This window comes from Eleginops maclovinus, chromosome 23 (genome assembly GCF_036324505.1).
Source record: "Eleginops maclovinus isolate JMC-PN-2008 ecotype Puerto Natales chromosome 23, JC_Emac_rtc_rv5, whole genome shotgun sequence".
In the NCBI taxonomy this organism is placed as follows: domain Eukaryota; kingdom Metazoa; phylum Chordata; class Actinopteri; order Perciformes; family Eleginopidae; genus Eleginops; species Eleginops maclovinus.
In genome coordinates this window covers 14,994,046-15,013,134 of record NC_086371.1, presented here as the reverse complement: position 1 = coordinate 15,013,134, position 19,089 = coordinate 14,994,046, and the positions used below count along the sequence as shown (strand labels likewise).

Below are 19,089 nucleotides of genomic sequence, written 5' to 3'. Positions count from 1 at the left end.
CAATGTTACATATATATTTTATTAGACAACTTAACATGTTGATGCATATTTCAAATCATCTAGATTGTGACACATCCATGTTGTTTATTTGACATGGTGGATATAATTGAGCAGGCACATTCTCCCTCAGACTCTTTGGACAACAAGCTTTGTATGTGGAAAACGGCTTTCAATCTCAAGCACGCGCGCGCGCGCGCGCGCGCACACACACACATTGTTCTGTTAGACTCCTGACAGACTCTCAGACAGCACACTGACTGCATTCATCAATGTGCATTCTACAAATTACAAAAATCACAAACACGAGGAACACGAGTCAAAACAACAACCCACAGTTTATGATACTTGTGTATGATGTGTGTCCGGTAGGATGACGGACAGTTAGCCACTGCAACTTTGTAATTCATGGACAAATTCAATCAAACAAATGTAACTACTATTATTTCTTAACCACAAACATTTAACTAAAAACTCACAACTCTATACAATTATTTAACTGACTTATTTTTACCTAAGTTATTTCTCAAAGTCAGAAACAATGTGCAGTCACTTACAGTGAAGCAGCTCGATGGAAACGTTTCCTGTGACATACTTACTTTTCCGCATATGCATTAAATTGCTTGATTAAATACACTTCACACTAACAATTGAACCTTTAGTCTATTTTACAAAAGCAATAACTTTGAGCAGTCTATCATTGTGACATACAATGTCACCTTTTATTATTATTACAAAAAAACATTAGATAGTGTTGGAAATAATCAATATATTGGAGCGGAACATTAAAAGATAATTCACTGTTTCTGGACGGATCATATTTGTCCACTTTCGGTAGTATTACCGGATGTTGTTTTTAGCCTCAGATAGCATAAAGCTAATATTGTATTGTATATATGAGTAGAGGGAGAAGGACCAGTGGAGTTACATACTAAACACACCGCCTCTACCGCTCACTCATTGATGCTGCAATGATACTATTGCCTGTTTAATAACGGATAAACTTCAGAAGGATTGCATAATAGAATATTGTAGTTGAGAGCTCCAGGACTTCGCTAACAAGATGGCGACGGTGACGTCATAGGAGGACCCGCCCCCGACGACGTCAGCCTATAGAAGAGTCCGGAGAACCCCATGTGACAAGCGGCCAACAGGATCCAGCCCCCCGCTACCAACCAATGAGAGCACGAGAGCGGAGCGCGTCTTATTTTGAAGTTGTTTATTGTATGGTCGGAAAGGGGTGGTTCTATAAAGCATGTTTGTATTGTGAAATCGCTCTCTCTTTTGTTCCGGACCGCCAGACAGTAACTACTGATGAGCTCCACTCAGTCAGTGGCCTGTGGACGCGTGTCCCGGGCTATTGAGCCACAGCTGTGAAACCTTTGTAAAACCTACTGCTGCATCCTTTTATTAAATACTCCTTTTAAAACTTACAAGAGGAGGTTTGCTTTCTTTCTTTTGAATCGACTCCTGGGCTTCGAATAAACGAACATTACAATAGCCAGATATGTTTATACAAAAGGAAGGTTAAACGCTTCCAGTTCTGTTTAGTGTTCCTTTTTCCTCCGTCTTTAATGCTTTTTAATAGCTGATAAAGGTGTGTGGGAAAGGAGAAAGCTGGACAGTTTCAGATGAATAATGGATAAATGGAAGGACTCTGATCGTTGAGCCTGGTTATTGAATTGAATTACTGAACTTCCAGCTGCCATAAGGATCCCTAAAATATGTTCATAGAGTTATCCTCTCAAGGACAGATAACAGAGTTTCCTAAGAGAGATAACTGTGTCTTCCAAGAACAAGTTATGAAATATTTTTGGGAAAATTCTGATCACAGGGAGAGGGCAAAATGACAAGACATTACGATATAATGCAGTTAAAGTAAGTAGAATCACATTGCAATACATCATCAATTCGGACCAGCATCGAACAGACCACTGCAACACGACTGTAAACTATTGACTAAAACATATCAATAACATCAAAAGAATCAGATCAGCACTTCTCTGAAACACTGTTTACACACGACCAGGATCCCAACCACAATCTTCATCACGGTGGGCTGCTGATTTCAGGTGCTATTGATCACTTGCGAGTGTTAAGGGGTAAGTTATCCAAAATGAGTCAGGAGAGCAAGGATTAACTTCCTCCTATAAATATTCCTCTCTATTTTGGACTCACTTTCCCACAAATTACATTTGTTAACTGAACATTTGAGGAGGCAAATGTTTCTTTTATTGTGGGACCACACATATCTCCAGACCAGAAGAAAAGGCAAGTCATTTCATAGCTTTATTTTTGAATCCACAGATGAGAATGAATCTACCAAAGTCAGATATGCTGACGCTGCTCTATCAAAATTGAGTAGACTGAGAATCTCTTCAATATATGAGACTCCATTTTGGAATCAGTGTCTTTATACATTGGAAATAACATTAGTCTCAAGGCAATCATGCTCTGAACCTGATATTCTTAGACTGGCAAGATAAAAATATATATCCAAAGACGGTGTGAGCACAAATATGAATACAGAGAACCTGAATGCATCACAGCATAAAGGTGCAATGTTTCCCGCTATGTGTCAGATATGGCATTACTGTGAAATTTGATGTTGAATATATAGATAAAAGAAAAGCCTGTAACCGTGCTATGGATAATTTGAGGCTTAACTACAAGCTGTGCAGCATTATATCACTGTATATTGATGCAAAATTGAGGCTGAGAATGAAAGGCCAAAAAATCACACAACACTGACATTTTGCAAAATACCACAGGCATGTAAACTTTAATAAATATTAAACATTAAGTTCTTTTTCATATGTACAGATATTGTACAGAACGTTCCATAGATGCTTTTGCAGCTGCTGCAAGTTTGAGATGTACCATTAAGAAAGCTTTTAGAAAATAAAATAAACTGGCCCCTAAAGCTTCTACTTTGATACAATTGATAAAAAAAACAGGCCTGTTCATTTTATTATAATATTTTTGTACATAAATGAATGCAAGGAGGGACATCACTTAAGCAACACTGTCAAAGAAGCAGCATACTTGACTGGCCATAAAAAACAATAAAAAAGTCATTGCAATCAATAGAGTTTCCTTCTCTTTACTTTTTTACCATCTAAATGAGATGTTAAAAGTATATATCAAGAAATTCAGGAAGCACCACATGTTCTGTCCCTCATTATACTGTATTTTTACTTCCTGAGAGATTAGAGACCCCATGCAGATGTTTGTTTTGGAAAAGGCCACACAAAACAAGCAGGGTAAACTTTTCCCAAACTTTAAAACAAAAGTGAACTTTGACTTTATCATTGTACAGCATCATCAAATCGTTTTCAGGTACATTTTCTACATGACATGACAACTTTTGAGACCAGTCCAGCTCAAATGCTTATTTTAAGTGTCTGACGACATAATGTTAAGGACCCTACAGAGGTATACGTGTGACTTTTCCTTTCACTTGATCCTCAGTTCGTTGGTATTGGTTTATGTGACTTATTGCCCATCTCGTGTTGGAGTACAGGAAGTGTACGTTAGTGTTTTAGATTTTAGACAATGTGGATGTGATGTAAGATTTCCCCTGAGCAGGACCAGACAACGGACAAGATCAAGCAAATTGTAAAGAAAAATCATTTTTTAACCAAATAATAAAAAATGATTGTCGACAAAAACATGGTTTACCTTCACAACAGGACATTTTTATGATGTCAAGCTGTTATAAGGGGAGGAGACATATCTGTTTATGGGGAAATGAGCTGCAGTCCTGGCTGTAGTATATTGCAATATTGTAATTTATTGAGATGAAAATTTGGGTTCTAGATGATAGATTTGGTTGCTCAATAAGTGCCAGTAGGGATAATACCATATTAAAAACAACATAACACCTTATCTACATCATTGTTTAAGCCTCTTACAAAACTGTGGGTGGGGGATAAAAGCTTGGATTTCTGAAGTCCCGACCAAACTGGCAAACTGAATGTAACTTGTTCTCCCTTCTGCTTTTCATTGATTTGTTAACATAGATGAGGCAATTTGCTTCAAATCTGCTACAATCTGGGACTTTTCTTCATTCTCAACTAATCACAAATGTGGCCATGATATTCCATCTGGGAAAGTCCTGATGGTCATAATAGTGATATAACAGTGTTTTTTGGAAAGGCCTTATAAAAAGCATCATGGCAGTTTAGAGGGGTTTAAACACAGTTTACACAAGTAAGGAAAACCTTCATCTCTATAAGAGAAATGAGAAGGCTTGCTCTTTCATACACTGTGGCCTCGCTTCATCCTGAGGAGAAAGTTCCTCTTCTCCTCCAGAAGCTCCTGAATGCGTTTGTTCTTGGTTCTCTCTCTGAGATTGACCCGACGCCTTGGGATCAGATTGTTCTGGGAGATATCGTTGTCTACACCGATGATCCTGTTGTATACGACGTCGATGGAGTTGTTCTCACTGTTGTCTTCTGGTCTTTTCTGAGGATGGGTTGAGGTTTGGAAGGCTGTTTTCTCTGTTGGCAGGGTGATGATGGTGAAAGGTGAGGCTAAGGCAGGGTCTGACGTTGTTGTGGGAACAGGAAGGCTCACAGGGATGTATTCAGACAGGTCAAGCCAGGGCGAGGAAGCGAGGTCCGTCATATCCTCACTGTTGATGGTTGGGATCAACATAGTGAATCCGTCATCTAGCACCATGGTGTCACTGACCCCTTCCCTGTTGCTGTAGGACACTGTGATGTCATCACCAATGAGAATGGTCCCACTGGTTACTGGGACATCACCACTGCTGGTCATTGGTGCCCCACTATAGGGCATGGTTCCACTGGCCACGTTGAATTCATCGAAATGAGCAATGTCAGTTGGTGTGATGACATCTCCAAAAGTGCTAGGTTTTGTGGTTGAAACATTATAATACCACAGCGGCGTTTCATCTGCAGTTGCTGTGTTGTCCTTGATGTATGTGACATTGACTCTGGACTCAGGCAAAGGCATGGCTGCAACGGTCGCATATACACTGGCGCCAGACGGGATAGTGGAAGAAAAGTACTCTCTTAGTTGTCCTGGACTTGTTTGCAGAGTGGCAGTTGTAGTAAAATATGGAGACACTGTTTTAGGGGTTTTCTTTGGTGGATACGTTTTTTTTACCTTGAACCTGTCCTGATTTATCTTAGTCTGTGAATTTGGGGCCTTTTCGGAAGTTGGTTTTGGGATCTTTAAGACAACTGTCTTTGTTTGTTTTTGCTTTGTCTTTGGCTGAGTGTTCTTCTTAGGATTGGCTTGTGATGGATCCTTCTTTTTGGGCATGGGTTTTTTCTTGGGAGAAGTCTTTATCATAGGATTTTTTTTGCTGGTGGTCTTTATGGGGGGATTCTTTTTGGGGGTGGTGTTTGGTTTAGTAGTCTTTTTAGGGGTAGTTTTCGGAAGGGTAGTCTTTTTGGGAGCTGTTTTTTCTGGTTTATTTTGCGGGGGATTGCTGTCTCCTAATTTATCCTTTTTTGGAGCAGCATTTTTTTTATTCTTGGGATTGATCTTTAGTGGAACATTTTTTCTTGTAATATTTTTTTGGGCAGTATTCTTTTTTGGATTGATCTTTGGTGGGAACACCTTTTTGGGCTTTTTCTTTGCCGGAATCTTTTTAGGCTTTGACTTTATTGGGGCATCTGGTTTTGTACTGCTTTCGGTGAGATTCGTGATAGTTGGAATGTTTGTTCCTGGAAGGTGTGTGGTAGTTATGATACCAGATGTTGTTGGACTATTTGTAGTACTCTGTAACTGTGGGTCTGTGTTCTCGTGTATGTCTGGGGCAGGCAGAGGTAGGGGATGAGCTGTAACACTGGGAGAATTTGTACTTGAGGTGGTCAACATGGAAAAGGTGGTGGGGAGGACTGGAGCACTGGTGGCAGCTGGAGGATGAGTGGTGATCATATGAGTAGCACTTAGAGGAGAAGGTGTGGAGTTCAGAACATCAGACGTAGAAGGATAAGTTGGGATCATTTGTGTAGGGGAAAGTGTGTCATGAGGAAAAGCAGTGATGGAGGGAGGAGGGTGATTGGTGGTCCGGGGATTGGTGGTAGAAGCTGAAATGGTGGTGATGACAGCTGTGGTGGGTGGGACGGTGGTGAAGCCAAAGCTATGAGTGCTACTGGGTGGAGGAGCTGTAGCTCTAGGCAGGATGGAGGTGATGGGTGTCGATGTTGAGGTGGGTACAATTCCTGTAATGCTGACATTGTGGCAGGACTTGCAGCACAGACGCTGGTACTCCGGAAGAGAGCAGTAGCGCTTCAGCACCTCCATATGACAGAACACCGAGCGGTCTCCATGACAACGCAGGCCTGTGGAGGAGAGAACAAAAAGTTGAGAACGGGTGCAATGAGTGGCAGAGACTATGCAGAAGTGTGTATTTATGTGTCTGTTAGTTGAAGTTTGTCATTGTAAGTGAACAAATGTGCAACAATGAAAATGTTACATTAGTATTATTATTTGTGTGTTAGATTTTACTTAAAGTAAATGCATACAGCAGAGTATGCAGAGAAAAGTAATAAAGTAGAAAAGCCAGACCATCAGAGGATGCAGGAAGGAAGAAGAGAAAAACCCAAACATCAAGAGCAGTCATGCGATTAGTCCAGAGCCACTGAAAAGGAAAAAGAAGGGTCGCCAGTCTTGTGTAATGACTGTTTTTCAGTTCTGAATTTTTTATCCATAACTTCCAACATCTAATTTTGACTTTCTATTGCTTGTGCATCTTTGTGTTGCCTTTTTCTTCAGGTATTCATCCTTGTAACCTTTTAATATCAAGCGAGTAAAATTAACTGTATTCTTCCCGTAATGTTTGAATTTTGACATTTTGACAACTAGTGAACATTCCTGATGAGAGAAAAATCACACTTTTTAAAACATTTTTATTGATACAACTTTGCTTTTGAGAATGACAGTAACTGAAACAATGAGATGTACGCCCCCCCCCTGCTCAATATATAGATATATTCTTTTTCTTAAGAAAAATAATTCAACTGTATCGAAAGTTACAAGTTCACAGTCACTTTGGTAAAACACTTCATTACTTGGAAATCAACCAGTCAATCTGTTTAATCGATTGAAAAAAACATGAAGTACATAAATGATATTTGCTGTTTAAATGAAATACATAATTTCCATGATGATGTAAAAATGGGAATGGCACAGTAAGTGTCATATGAAACATTTACAAAACATTAATAAAATTTCCCTGATAAATCAAAGTGCATATAGACGCAGTGCACGTAGTCCATCTGAATGTTTCTTCAACGTTAGCCAAACGTTAGCCAGCCCCACGCAGCAGGCCAGTGAAGCCACAAAACAGTTACCCATAGTATAGAATATTATAGAAGAAGATAACAGTCATGAACATTATTAAATACAGTCAACACCAATGTTATATACAGTCGCACTGCTAGGTCTGGCTTGATCTCATACAGTCCAACTCCAGCAGAAGGAAACCTTGGATAGCTCGCTACATAGTCACAACAGAAATATGTGATCACAATACAATGACAAGTCTGAAGTGTTTTTTTTTTCTAGATGCCATATGTGTCGATACCCTAGGCCCTTTGTAAACCCTTCCCAGTAGTCGGACATTGGTCCAACATCACCTTGGTAGGTTTGATGGTTGGCGGGTGTGAGTTTGTTAAGTTGGTTTGAAGCTGCCTCTATTCCGAGTGAAACTTTGAATGAGTAAAGCCATCTCTTTCACAGATAAATGCCATTACATTCAATCCAAGATAAGGCATTGTTCATGTGGTTAATGTTCATCAAAATAAAATGAGATCATCCGACGCTCTCAAATCAAAGTTTATGAGGTATTTCTGTATCTGATAGCGATATGCAAAAGCCCGAATGATGAAGCTCTGTTACACACACACACACACACACACACACACACACACACACACACACACACACACACACACACACACACACACACACACACACACACACACACACACACACACACACACACACACACACACACACACACACACTTTTACTGACAAGACTAGTTTATATATCATTCAATCACTTTGCATTCAACAACTTACTCATCTAAGCTTTACACAGCGCACACATGCATCCATACACACAGATGCACTGACACTGACACTCACACAGACAGACACACACACACACACACACACACACACACACACACACACACACACACACACACACACACACACACACACACACACACACACACACACACACACACACACACACACACACACACACACACACACACACACACAGGAGATGGATGCAAATGTGCATGACAAAACGTGATCCTATCCTTAAAGAAAACGAGAAGCAACAGTAAACCACTGATCCATCTGAGAATGGAGAGGCATCTAACTGACCAAGTCCTGCATAATATAGGTCTATCCCCTTCCCCCCAAAACACTTTAACCTTTATTAAATATTCATCTGTATTCATGTAAAATCAATAAAAAAATACACATAACAGTCAAGGATCTAAGCGATCAATAGCAGTCCAAAGGTTTTAGGCAAATAAGCTACAGCTTATTCATGGTAAAACATTATTAATATTATTGTTACTCATATAGATTTAGATTTATAGGTATATATAAATACAAATATATTTATAGATGTATTTGTTTAAAGTCTGCAAGCACAAATAAGCTGCATTTATTGAACTTTAGTATAACAGTCAAAGAGAGGATGGCTGATGATGAGGTGAAATGGGAAGCAACCTCAAGCGGTCAGACTACCCTGTTTTTTTGTGTGTGTTTTTTTTAAATTAGCCTTTCTTCAAGATTCTTCACCTCACAGGTCCCTCACCTCAAAATCAAAGGGTTTACTTCTGTCACTTCCTGTCCCTGTGCTGAGTTCCTGTCAATCTGAGAATGGAACGTAGAATGAGACGCCATTCTCATCCCCGAATGGAACCAGGATGTCAGATGAGCACTTTAGCAAAGATGTCCTCATTGTGACAAGATCACATTCACAATAAAGCTTTCATATTTTTTTATAACTTTTTTTCTATATAGATATTTATATACCTTTTCTGTTTATTTTCACACCTGTTTCTCCCAACAATGTCAGTGCGCTATAAAAAGAAAAAAGCGCATCTGCCTCTCAGGAGTGGTAACCCATGACAACACGCAGCTAGCTCGCGCAAAACATGGCCGCCAAATGCGAAGGGGGTCCCCTCACACGTGAACGGCTCTTCGACACGTCTCAAGAGGTGCCCATGAAAACCTGTTTGCCTTGCCACTTCGAATCCTTTTCACATCAAATTTTTTGTTGATCTTTTGAGTTTTCGACTGGCCAGCGGTTACAACACGATGCTCCACAAAGGAGAGAGAGAGAGATAGAGAGAGACAGAGCAAGAGAGAACCAACTAGCACACACAGGAGCCAGAGACCTCCCCCAGTCAGAGCCGTCTCAGACACACAGAGAGAGAGGCAACATCCCCCCCCAAAAGAGAAGCGAAAGCTTTGCCACTCGCTCACGGGCGTGGGCACAGGCAAGGGCCGTGGGGAAGGTCAGGGGGCCAGCCGTGGCCGGCCCTGCAGAGACAGGAGGACAGAGATGGGCAGGGCCCAGCAGAGGACAGACATGCAGCTGCGACTGCTGCTGTGGAGGCCAGGCTGGGAACTATAGAGGGGTTTACGTGAGGAGATCTGCGGGTAGTTGGGGTTAGGACGAGACAGCCACTGTATCAGGATGTTGCCGTTCCTGTTGAGGTCTGAGTCCCCTGCACACACAAAGAGGATGGAGAGGTTAAGAAGGGAAGAGAACCCTTTGAATGTTTGTTTCCACCAGGCTGAGGAACAGCTTCTTGCACCAGGCGGTCAGGATGCTGAACTCTCTCCCTCCCTCCCTCTCTCCTTTCACTCTCTCCCTCCCTCCCTATCTCGCTGTCTCTCTATCCTCCGTCCCTCCCTCAATCCTCTGTCTCTCTCTCCTCCCTACCTCTCTCCCTCCCTCTCTCCCTCCCTCTCTCCATCCCTCCCTCTCTTTCCCCCTCTCTCATCTCCCTCTACCCCCGCTCCCATCTCTCCCCTGACCTCCCCGCCCTCCGTCTCACCCACCTTTCCCCACAGCCTCAATGGAAATGTACCAGTACATTAATCCCCCTCCCTCACACACCCGTCCCTCATCCAGCACCAGTCACTTTGTATTCTCCGCTGCTACTGAAAATGTACTTTGCACAAAGTATTATTTGTACTAAAGCACTACTTGCACTACCGTCAAACTGTGTTGTTTGTTTGTAATATATGTATATATTACTTAGGTTTTTTTTGTATACGCCTTTTTACCCCCCCTATTTTTTTCTAGGCTCTTATCTTTTTATGTTATATGTTCTTGTTTATGTTCGCACTGTGGGACTGCCAGAAATGGTATTTCAATTTTCTGTATGTACAACACATGTGGAAACTTTGACAATAAAGTGGACTTTGACTTTGACTTTGTGTAAGTACACAAGCACAACTACAGTATATTACAAGGACATGCTGAGATCTGTTGACATAGTGATATTGCTAAAATAATTGTGGGGCTTGTTGCTGTATGATTGTTTTACTGCTCATGTTTATAGCTGCGCCATACTGAACTTATTTTTAAAGTTGTCTCTTATGTACTGTAGTTTTTGCCCAATGATAGTATTGCAGATAGGTATATTGGCCAAAGCTATGGAAATAGATCCCACGTTTTATTAAGCTGAAATTAAGCACAATTATTGATAAATAAATGCATTTAAGTGATTTGCACATATTAGAGTGTGTCCTGGCAGGTTTTGTATGTGTTGAAGTTCCTAAGCACTCACTGTGACATGGATCCAGGCGGCAGACTCTGATGGTGTCAGGCTTACTGTCCAGACACAAGCCGATGGTGTTGTCCCTGGTCTGGCACAAAGCCTGCCTCTGCTCCGTCCCATTACCACATGTCACAGAGCACTGGAGAGACAGTACATGAACACCAACAAAGAATATTATGACAAATGACTTGGTAAATACATAATAAAAATCATGTCTGTAAGTCATTATCCCTGGTTTACTTTAAGTAGTTACAGGGAACATGACATCATCTCTTTCTCAGAGGACAGTCTAACCTGCCAAGAACACAGTTCTGAGAAATCCTGATGTTAAAAACACAGAATGTCTCACAGAAATACCAGCTGTGCGGATTCAATACATAAACACCTGCAAAGTGTTTTCCCTGCAAAAAGCTTAATCGGCCAAATGTTCCGTGTTTGATTTTTGAATTCTGTTGATCCATGTATAGCCTGCGTACCTTTGCCCACTGTCCGACTCTCCACTGGGTGGGGCAGTTGTGTCGGTTGCAGGGTCTGCGGGTCTCGGGCCGTTCATCGTTGCAGTGCTTATTGTGGATGGAGCGTGTGGTGTTGTCATCTGACGGCTGGACACAGCTGATTGAGCGGATTTGCATCCCCGTCTTTCCACATAGTTTGCTGCAGTTCTGCCACTCTCCGGTCACCCACCTGGAGAACACCACAGGGAAGAGAAAACAGGAGTTCTGAGGGCATTTAACATTACAATTTGCTGAAGCAAACAATGAAAGAGGAGAGAAAGGGCCAGCTCAATGCAGGAAAAGTGAACTTGTCTGTGTCACAGTTTGTTAAATACTGTTACAATTGGTGACAAATAATGCATACATTGGTGGAGGGCAGGGCTTCTGGTTGCAGTCTCTGGTGTCTCCTCTAGGTTTCATGTTGGATTTATTACAGAAGCTCTTGTGGACCATCTTACTGTCAACTTTTCTTCTGCAGCCATATCGCAGGTACTGTTTTCCTACAGCAAGAGGGAAGGGAACATTTCACAAATGTAAGCAAAGAAACATAAATAAGGACAGGCAAAATGGAAAAAGTTAACCTCAGGGACATGACATTCAAAACAAGTGTTACTCCTGCTGGACTGTACCTCCACCGCAGAGCTTGGAACAGTAGGACCATTTCTTTGGAGCCCACTCATAGGCACTGTCCTCTACCAGCATGTTGTTCTGAATGCCAGAGTCACTGTCCATGTTCATCATGTACTTGTATGATAAATTCACATCCTCGTCTCCATGCAATTTCATCTATAAAAAGAAAGAAGTGATCAAACTTAACATAACAGACATCACTTCAGAAGTTTAATTTGGTATGTAGAGAATGCATAACAAAATGCAATACTGGCTCTAAAAATATCAATGTTACCATGATCAAAATTCCATGTCTAAGTGGACCGGTGGTCTGAAGTGTCTCCTTGTCGTTTGCGTTCTCATATTCCCACTCCACGCCCTTTTCTATGACCGAGTGGGATTCTGGGTAATCGTTTTCCCCGTTCAAGAAGAAAAGTCCTGATGCAACGTTCTTCACAGCTGAAGATGGGTGGGAAATATATATTGATTGCACTTGTACTTTTATCAGTTTATAAGTGAAAAAGACAAAAACAACGTTCGATGTTGAGTACCTAAAGTGTGTGAGGTCGCTTTCAGCTCTTGGATCAGCAAGTGTCTCGCTCCTCTGGGGATTTCAAGAACTTTCAGGAAACCTGAAATAAAACAGACATGTGGTTCGTGACTCCAGCATCATCAAAAACTCATCATACAATTCCCTGAACAACTGTCAGCTAATCAAGTAAAAGGCTCTTACTCATTTCAACAGAGTATCCCCTGCTCACTACTTGAAACTCTCACAGTGCAGACTATTTTCATCCAAAAACAAACAAACATCTGATTCTGAGAATTCTGGTGCTGTAGTGCAAGTTTGTCCTGTACTCAACAGTTATACAATATCCCAATAAACATTTGGTCATAGAGTGAGGTCTGACGGAACTTCTTGGCAGTGCTCGACTCTTGTGGAAACATATTAACTCATATCTCACTGATGTTTGCGCATTGTTGTAAATCATCCCCTAGAGGGCGACGTTTAGCTGGAAATAAGTCAACATGGTGTACATACTGCAAAAAAAGGACATTGGCCAACTATTCATCCTGAACTCACCAGCATGACAGACAGCAGCTACACCAATATTATGTCTGCCTCAGATTTAGAGTTACTGTGACCGTCAGTAGAAGTTTACCTTGTTTCTTGGCAGTACGTGTGATGGTGTCTTTGAATGTTTTGCAGCTGGAGTTGTCTCCTCCGCACACTCCACACTTGTCCTCCTGCTTTGAGGAGCCGACCACACCGTCACAGCCCACTTTCTGTTCATGAGGACATGGAAAGTTTAAGTAATGAGTATCTGACCACATGCAGCTGTTTTGCTCTCCCTCACACACACATGAAGTCACTAACCTCACACTCCCCACGCACACACACACTGTGAGGGTCCTTGTACGAGCAGCGCGTGCCGTCCAGGACCATTCTCTGCATGGAGACCACATCTCGTGTCTCCTTGGATTGGCAATGCAGTTGGCAGCGTTTGTTAGCTGGGAAATATAATACACAAACATGACCCAGTTGGAACATCAGAGATCCATTTTGATGATTTCATCTTTACAACTAACATGTGATTTTTTTTATTCTGAATGAGCCCTCCGTGAGTCAGCGTGGCGCTCTGTCTCATTGTGTCTGTCTGTGTGACTCATACTACAACTACATGAGCCTCCAGAGACAAAACCTGGCAGTTAATCCTAGTGAGAAGGAACACTCCTACTTCATCACGTTTATTACACATGGACATAAAGCAGAGACCTTGTCCCTGACACTAATAAGCAGGTGGCAGACGTGCTACTGTAGAATTATAATATGTGGAGAAAACACACTTTTCTCAGGTTGAACTGAGAAAGCACGGTACTGTAAGTCACTTTTTCAGTGTGTGAAATACGCTGTGATGATCGAGAGAGCCTGAATGTGCATTGCAGGTGTTGTTATCTTTGTGAGAGGATATTTTTATTAAACTATTTAAATATATATATATACATACCTCCAAACCAAGTATGTTATCATTAGCCATTTATTCCAAGTATGCTGTTGCCCATAAAGTTGGAATAGCATTTTTTTTTTTACCTCTTCTCATGAAATGAATTTGACAATGTGATTTATTCTTGATAGGTATCTTTAAAAAAAAAAAAAAATATATATATATATATATATATATATTCAAACTTTATGGCCAACAGTGTAGATATACATCCTCACCACACAATTAAACATCCTCTCAATAATATGAGTATAGCTACTTTTATAATGTTAGTGTTTAATGACATGTAGGTTGAAAAAGTTTTGTATTATGAATAGGTATGTTTCTAAAGCTAAACCTATATATTATATATATCAAATGTAAATTCCAGGTTTCTGGGAGGTCCAAGGTGCTAAGAACCCCTGAAATTCCCTCTATGCCGCACACTGCTCTATGAGGAAACATCTGTGAGACTTCAGGAAATAATTTGGGGCTTTGATGTAATGTGGTAGACCAAAGGGTTGTATTAATCCCTCTGAAAAGCCACACACACAGGGCAGCCTCACATTTGCCCAGTAGTATATAAAATGATTAACTGTTGACTTTGGAAATTACCTAAAAAGAGACAAAAAACGACTGTGTCGAACGACTGAAAACAAATACTACAATTTCACACAGAGCAGACACACTCTTTTTCTCTCCTAACACTATCTTAAACTCAGGAGATGACAGACCATGAATGGAATTCAATTCCACCTCCCTGTTCATTTTTTTCCTCTCTTACTCACACACAGACACTCTGGACGCACACTAACATGCACTCACGGAAAAGTCATTTGAGACAGAGAAAGCCTTGCTGAAAAATATGGCATTTAGAAATGATAAGAAATGGAGAAAAACAATTTAGCAAGGTCCCTCTTAGCATAGCGTGTGCAGCGTGACCTCTGATTAGATACGGAGACAGCTCAGCACTTTACTCTAGTGCTGCCCTTTAGTTGGATGATAATTTAATACCAATCAGAAACACAATGACACCTCCACTTAGCAACAATGAAAAACAGATACATTTTAAATATTCTCAATAACTCAAAGAGGTTTTAGGTCATTAAGAGTTAGTCTTATAGTTTGTCTATGTGTACTGATAGATGAAAAAAAGAAAGTAGAAGAGGGTGGTCAATCAGGTTAAGATGACATCAGTGAATGTGTGGAGGATAAAAAGAGTTCAAAGAAGGCTGTTTTTAAAGAGATTTGAACAAGATGGCATGTTTTTATAGGAGGGTGTAGTCGTGGCTCCAAGCTCTACTCAGCAGGACAGCCAGATGTCACTGGCCATAACGGAACACAACCTATAAATAAAAAACCCTCTTAAACCAAACCACATTTAAAAGTTATGTGTTAGTTTCCTCTTTTTGGCTTTCATACGTATTTACTACTTCCACAGTGTATCATCACATATGGTTTTCCGTTCTCTGTCTGCTATCTTTAATCGGACAGCCTCTGTCTGTCTACATCTCTCCACCAAACGACTTCATCCTTTTTCCATCTGGGTCGTATACTCACAGTCTGTGTGTTCATAAGGCAGCCATTGGTGCTTGTTGCTGTGGATTTCAAAGCGGGGGTCCCAAGCGTGGCATTGCTCCTCTCGTGTGTCACTGTAGATATCCTCGCACTCGTTGGTGTTGCACATCTGGAACTGGTAAGTCGCACCAACGCAGGTGCGGCCCCCGTTGGCTGGTCTGAGAGGAGAGCAGGCCAGAGGATGCATTTCTTATCAAGAGTTGAGGTATGTTTTACTTCTAGAATTCATTGGATTTATTATATATATCACATAATAAACAAGTGAATATACTATTTAAGTTAAAGGCACTCAAGCACATATTTATTTTCGGTAAAAATGTTTATGTAACCATAATATATTACAAGTTCAGATTGTATTCAAGTTTATACCACAGCTTTTCTAAATAGTTACAACACAACCTTTATAAAGTTAAGTTGTTTGCCTTTACATTGTTATAAAAGTGATTATTATTTATGACTTCTTGTTCAATGTTTATTGAGCAACTCTGCAACTATCTCCAAAGTCAGTGCAATAAATACAAGAGCTTCACTATCAAGATCTCATATTGTGGCATAGTTGCAGAACAAATGTTGAGCTTCAACTGAATTTGCAATACATACAGAAAACACACACTAGGAAACACAGTTTCATACCTTGGATTGTCACAGTCGCGAGTGCGAAACTGTACTCCTCCACCACAGGTGCGGGAGCACTGACCAAACTCACTCCATGAACCCCAGTTTCCATCTTGCTTTATGATGTCAGGTGTCAACCAGATGCAGTGACCTTTAAAGCAATGCTGCAACAGACAAACAATACAAGACATATTTGATTAATACTTAACAGTGTGCCATTACATTATGTTTCTTTGATAAAATGTTAGTTAGAGTAAAAAAGTGTAAAAAATACCTTTCCATTCCCACACATGGTGCCGTCAATGGGCGGTCCTTTCTTGGTCTTGCAGAAGAAGGGATTGTCTGGGTGGCTACACCACAGCTGCTTACATGGGTCAAATGTGCGATACTGCAGGGCACAGAGAGACTCACTCTCAGAATTCAAATAATAAAATACACACATTGGCATTTATCACACAACTCAACCATCATGAGATAGCCCGGAATGAGACTAAACACTCAAAATACAAAATAAAAAGATGAGAAGAGAAATATCACTACAACAAAAACCACAACAGTATTATACCCAACAAGAACAACACTGACCCTGTGTCACTGTACTGTACACTAAACTCCACTGAGAAACACACAGCCATACATGCAAACTAAACCAAAGGATGTGAGAGAGACAAGACTCTCAGAAGGAGACAGCCTGTGGTTTAATTATGTCACCAGGGAGGTCAGAGGGCTAGGTCAGAAGGTTCAATAGCCAAAAGGTGAGATCCTTTTGACCTCTAAAATGCCCTTAGACACAGATCAAGGACCAAATTCTCCTATTTGTCTGATATGAACCATTGATGAGGATACCACCAGACTGACCCGCAGCCCAGTGTCTGAGGGGCCTGCCCTGCTCCCTCCTTTCTACAGACTTTCATACCCACCATGACCACAGGGGACCTGGCAGGTCAGAGGGCGAGTCACAATCAATGGCTAGACTGTGGAAGGTAATCACCAATGACATCAGACTGGAGGATCCTAAAAGCTGAAGTGAAACATGGAAAACAGCCTCTGTTCTGGCTCAGCCCTTTTCCCCTTGAATGGGAAAGACATCTTTCCAACCTTTTCCACTCGTTTATTGAGGTGAGAGTTCCAATATAATGAGGCTCTTCCTGCCAGCTCTGCTGCACTTTAACACAGATTTGCTGGAAAACAGTCAGGATAGGGAGGGTACGGTTCAGCTGTTGAACTGCACCATAGCCCCTGAACCAGAATAACCACATTTTTAAAGGATTTTACAGCCACTATCTGTGGAAATAAGCATTTTAGAATCCTGCAGACGAACGTCCAAAATATGACGATGGGTACAACAGAGAAACAAAGTACAGTAAAAATGTAAAAAAAGGAGCAACATTACGAACAATTACAACTTCAGAGGACAAATAGAAAACGAAAATTTGAGAAAACAAATGACGGGCCACATGTCTTCCGGGAGGTGGGGTTACCTTACCTGGGTTCCTGACTGGCCCGCCTTTTGTAGCTGAGGGGAATGGGTTTGACAAGAGAATAAAGGGTAATCTAGCAATGTGTGCAAAGCCCCTGAACAAGACCTTTGTCAATCAAGCAACACCTTCCCCACAGTGTGCCACAGTGGCTTCACAGTCATAGAGTGGGTGAGTGGGTGAGGGTGACAGGGGAGGGGGGGTTAGATGCCTGGTGAAATGCTGAAGCTGCGTGAATGTTGTCTACTGTTAGACACTTTGTGTTTAGAGAAATAATGACAGGATCATCTAAAAGGCACTGTGGTGTCAACATAAGTGTAGTGTTAAAATATATATGTTTTAATTATCATATTTTACATTAAAGGAACACTTCTTCCACAAACTGACAATTTGTATATCAATAACTCAGGCTGTTAACACGGTGAACGCAAAAAATATAGAAAAATCTTGATATATTGATGTGTGGACTACATTTAACAAACTTAACATTGTCTTACAATCTCCTACGCAACTTTTTCAGTATAATTTAAGTCTCATTTAGCCCTTAATAGTATGTTCACTACTTCCCGAACACATGCATCCGCTCTAAAACCTTAGTTGTTAAAATACATCGACCTGTCCAGGCCAAAAAGGTAGTTTTTTTTGTCCAGTTAAACGGGCTGAGCTACTGATATATAAATGGTAATTTTCTGAATGTAGTATTCCTTTAATAACAGAAAAAAAGAAAAAGCTATAAAAAACATTTACCTGCTTTTAAGCAAGATGCCAATCCCACCAGTGGCCGGGAGAGGAAGCAGAGGACATCAGAAGAATTTGAATAGCTGTATATGTGTGACTCTTTCATTACAATGTAGATCAGAGATGGATGTCAGTGCTGCATTCAGTTCACTAGGAAAACTTTCAGAGCTCAAAATATCCCATACAACTGTAACTTCCACAGTGAAATTCAGCAAACTCTGAATTAAGTGAGCAGACTAAAGGTGAGTTTAACTTAGCTCTGAAAAGCTGTATCATCTCAAGTTAGAAAGTGTTGATAAGCTTGATAAGTGGCAAATGCTGCTATCCGCAGAGCAGCTTGTTAGTGTTAGCAACTTTAGCTCTGTTAGTAAAAAGAACATAAAAACCGTAGGGATGTCTTACCGCGGTGCACATCGTGTAGCCCACACCGAAGTCGAAGCGACATTGTTCGTTCATGGAGTAATGCAACCCAGGAAGCTGAGGCAGCGAGGGCCAGTTGTGGTCAAAGGGGTCATCACGGAGACAGTCGTAGGAACTGCAACAGGAGTAAAAGAATTGACTAAATGTGTTATTCACTATTTTTTACAAATGTTCTTCCAGTCATTCATGTCATTGTGCAACACCAGAACTAACAGGGCAACCAACCATTTAAAAAAAAATGAATCTAAAAAATATATCTGGTCCATAAAATGTCATGGAATAGAGAAAAATGCACAATTTCCTTCAAATCACAGTTTATTACAGAGGTTTCCAATCAACAACTCAGTTTATCTAGAATACACTTTAATTTAATA

At 40.9% G+C, this 19,089-nt stretch overlaps 1 protein-coding gene across 2 annotated transcripts in view; it reads right to left on the bottom strand.

The window, feature by feature from the left end:
- Window positions 1–2,750: 2,750 nt before the first annotated feature.
- LOC134860200 (A disintegrin and metalloproteinase with thrombospondin motifs 2-like) overlaps window positions 2,751–19,089 on the bottom strand; it is a 103,335-nt gene continuing 86,996 nt past the window's right edge. The window contains exons 9-23 of one of the 2 annotated variants that reach the window (XM_063877078.1): window positions 18,698–18,830; window positions 17,566–17,595; window positions 16,354–16,467; window positions 16,098–16,243; window positions 15,447–15,622; window positions 13,280–13,413; window positions 13,065–13,188; window positions 12,453–12,533; window positions 12,197–12,360; window positions 11,922–12,078; window positions 11,657–11,792; window positions 11,275–11,482; window positions 10,808–10,937; window positions 9,653–9,736; window positions 2,751–6,317 (exon numbers count right to left, since the gene is read on the bottom strand). In XM_063877078.1, the coding sequence (XP_063733148.1) occupies window positions 4,258–6,317; window positions 9,653–9,736; window positions 10,808–10,937; window positions 11,275–11,482; window positions 11,657–11,792; window positions 11,922–12,078; window positions 12,197–12,360; window positions 12,453–12,533; window positions 13,065–13,188; window positions 13,280–13,413; window positions 15,447–15,622; window positions 16,098–16,243; window positions 16,354–16,467; window positions 17,566–17,595; window positions 18,698–18,830 (3,877 nt within the window). In that variant the 3' untranslated portion in view covers window positions 2,751–4,257. The remainder of the gene's footprint in view (window positions 6,318–9,652; window positions 9,737–10,807; window positions 10,938–11,274; window positions 11,483–11,656; window positions 11,793–11,921; window positions 12,079–12,196; window positions 12,361–12,452; window positions 12,534–13,064; window positions 13,189–13,279; window positions 13,414–15,446; window positions 15,623–16,097; window positions 16,244–16,353; window positions 16,468–17,565; window positions 17,596–18,697; window positions 18,831–19,089) is intronic. The other variant, XM_063877079.1, reaches the window with a different exon arrangement.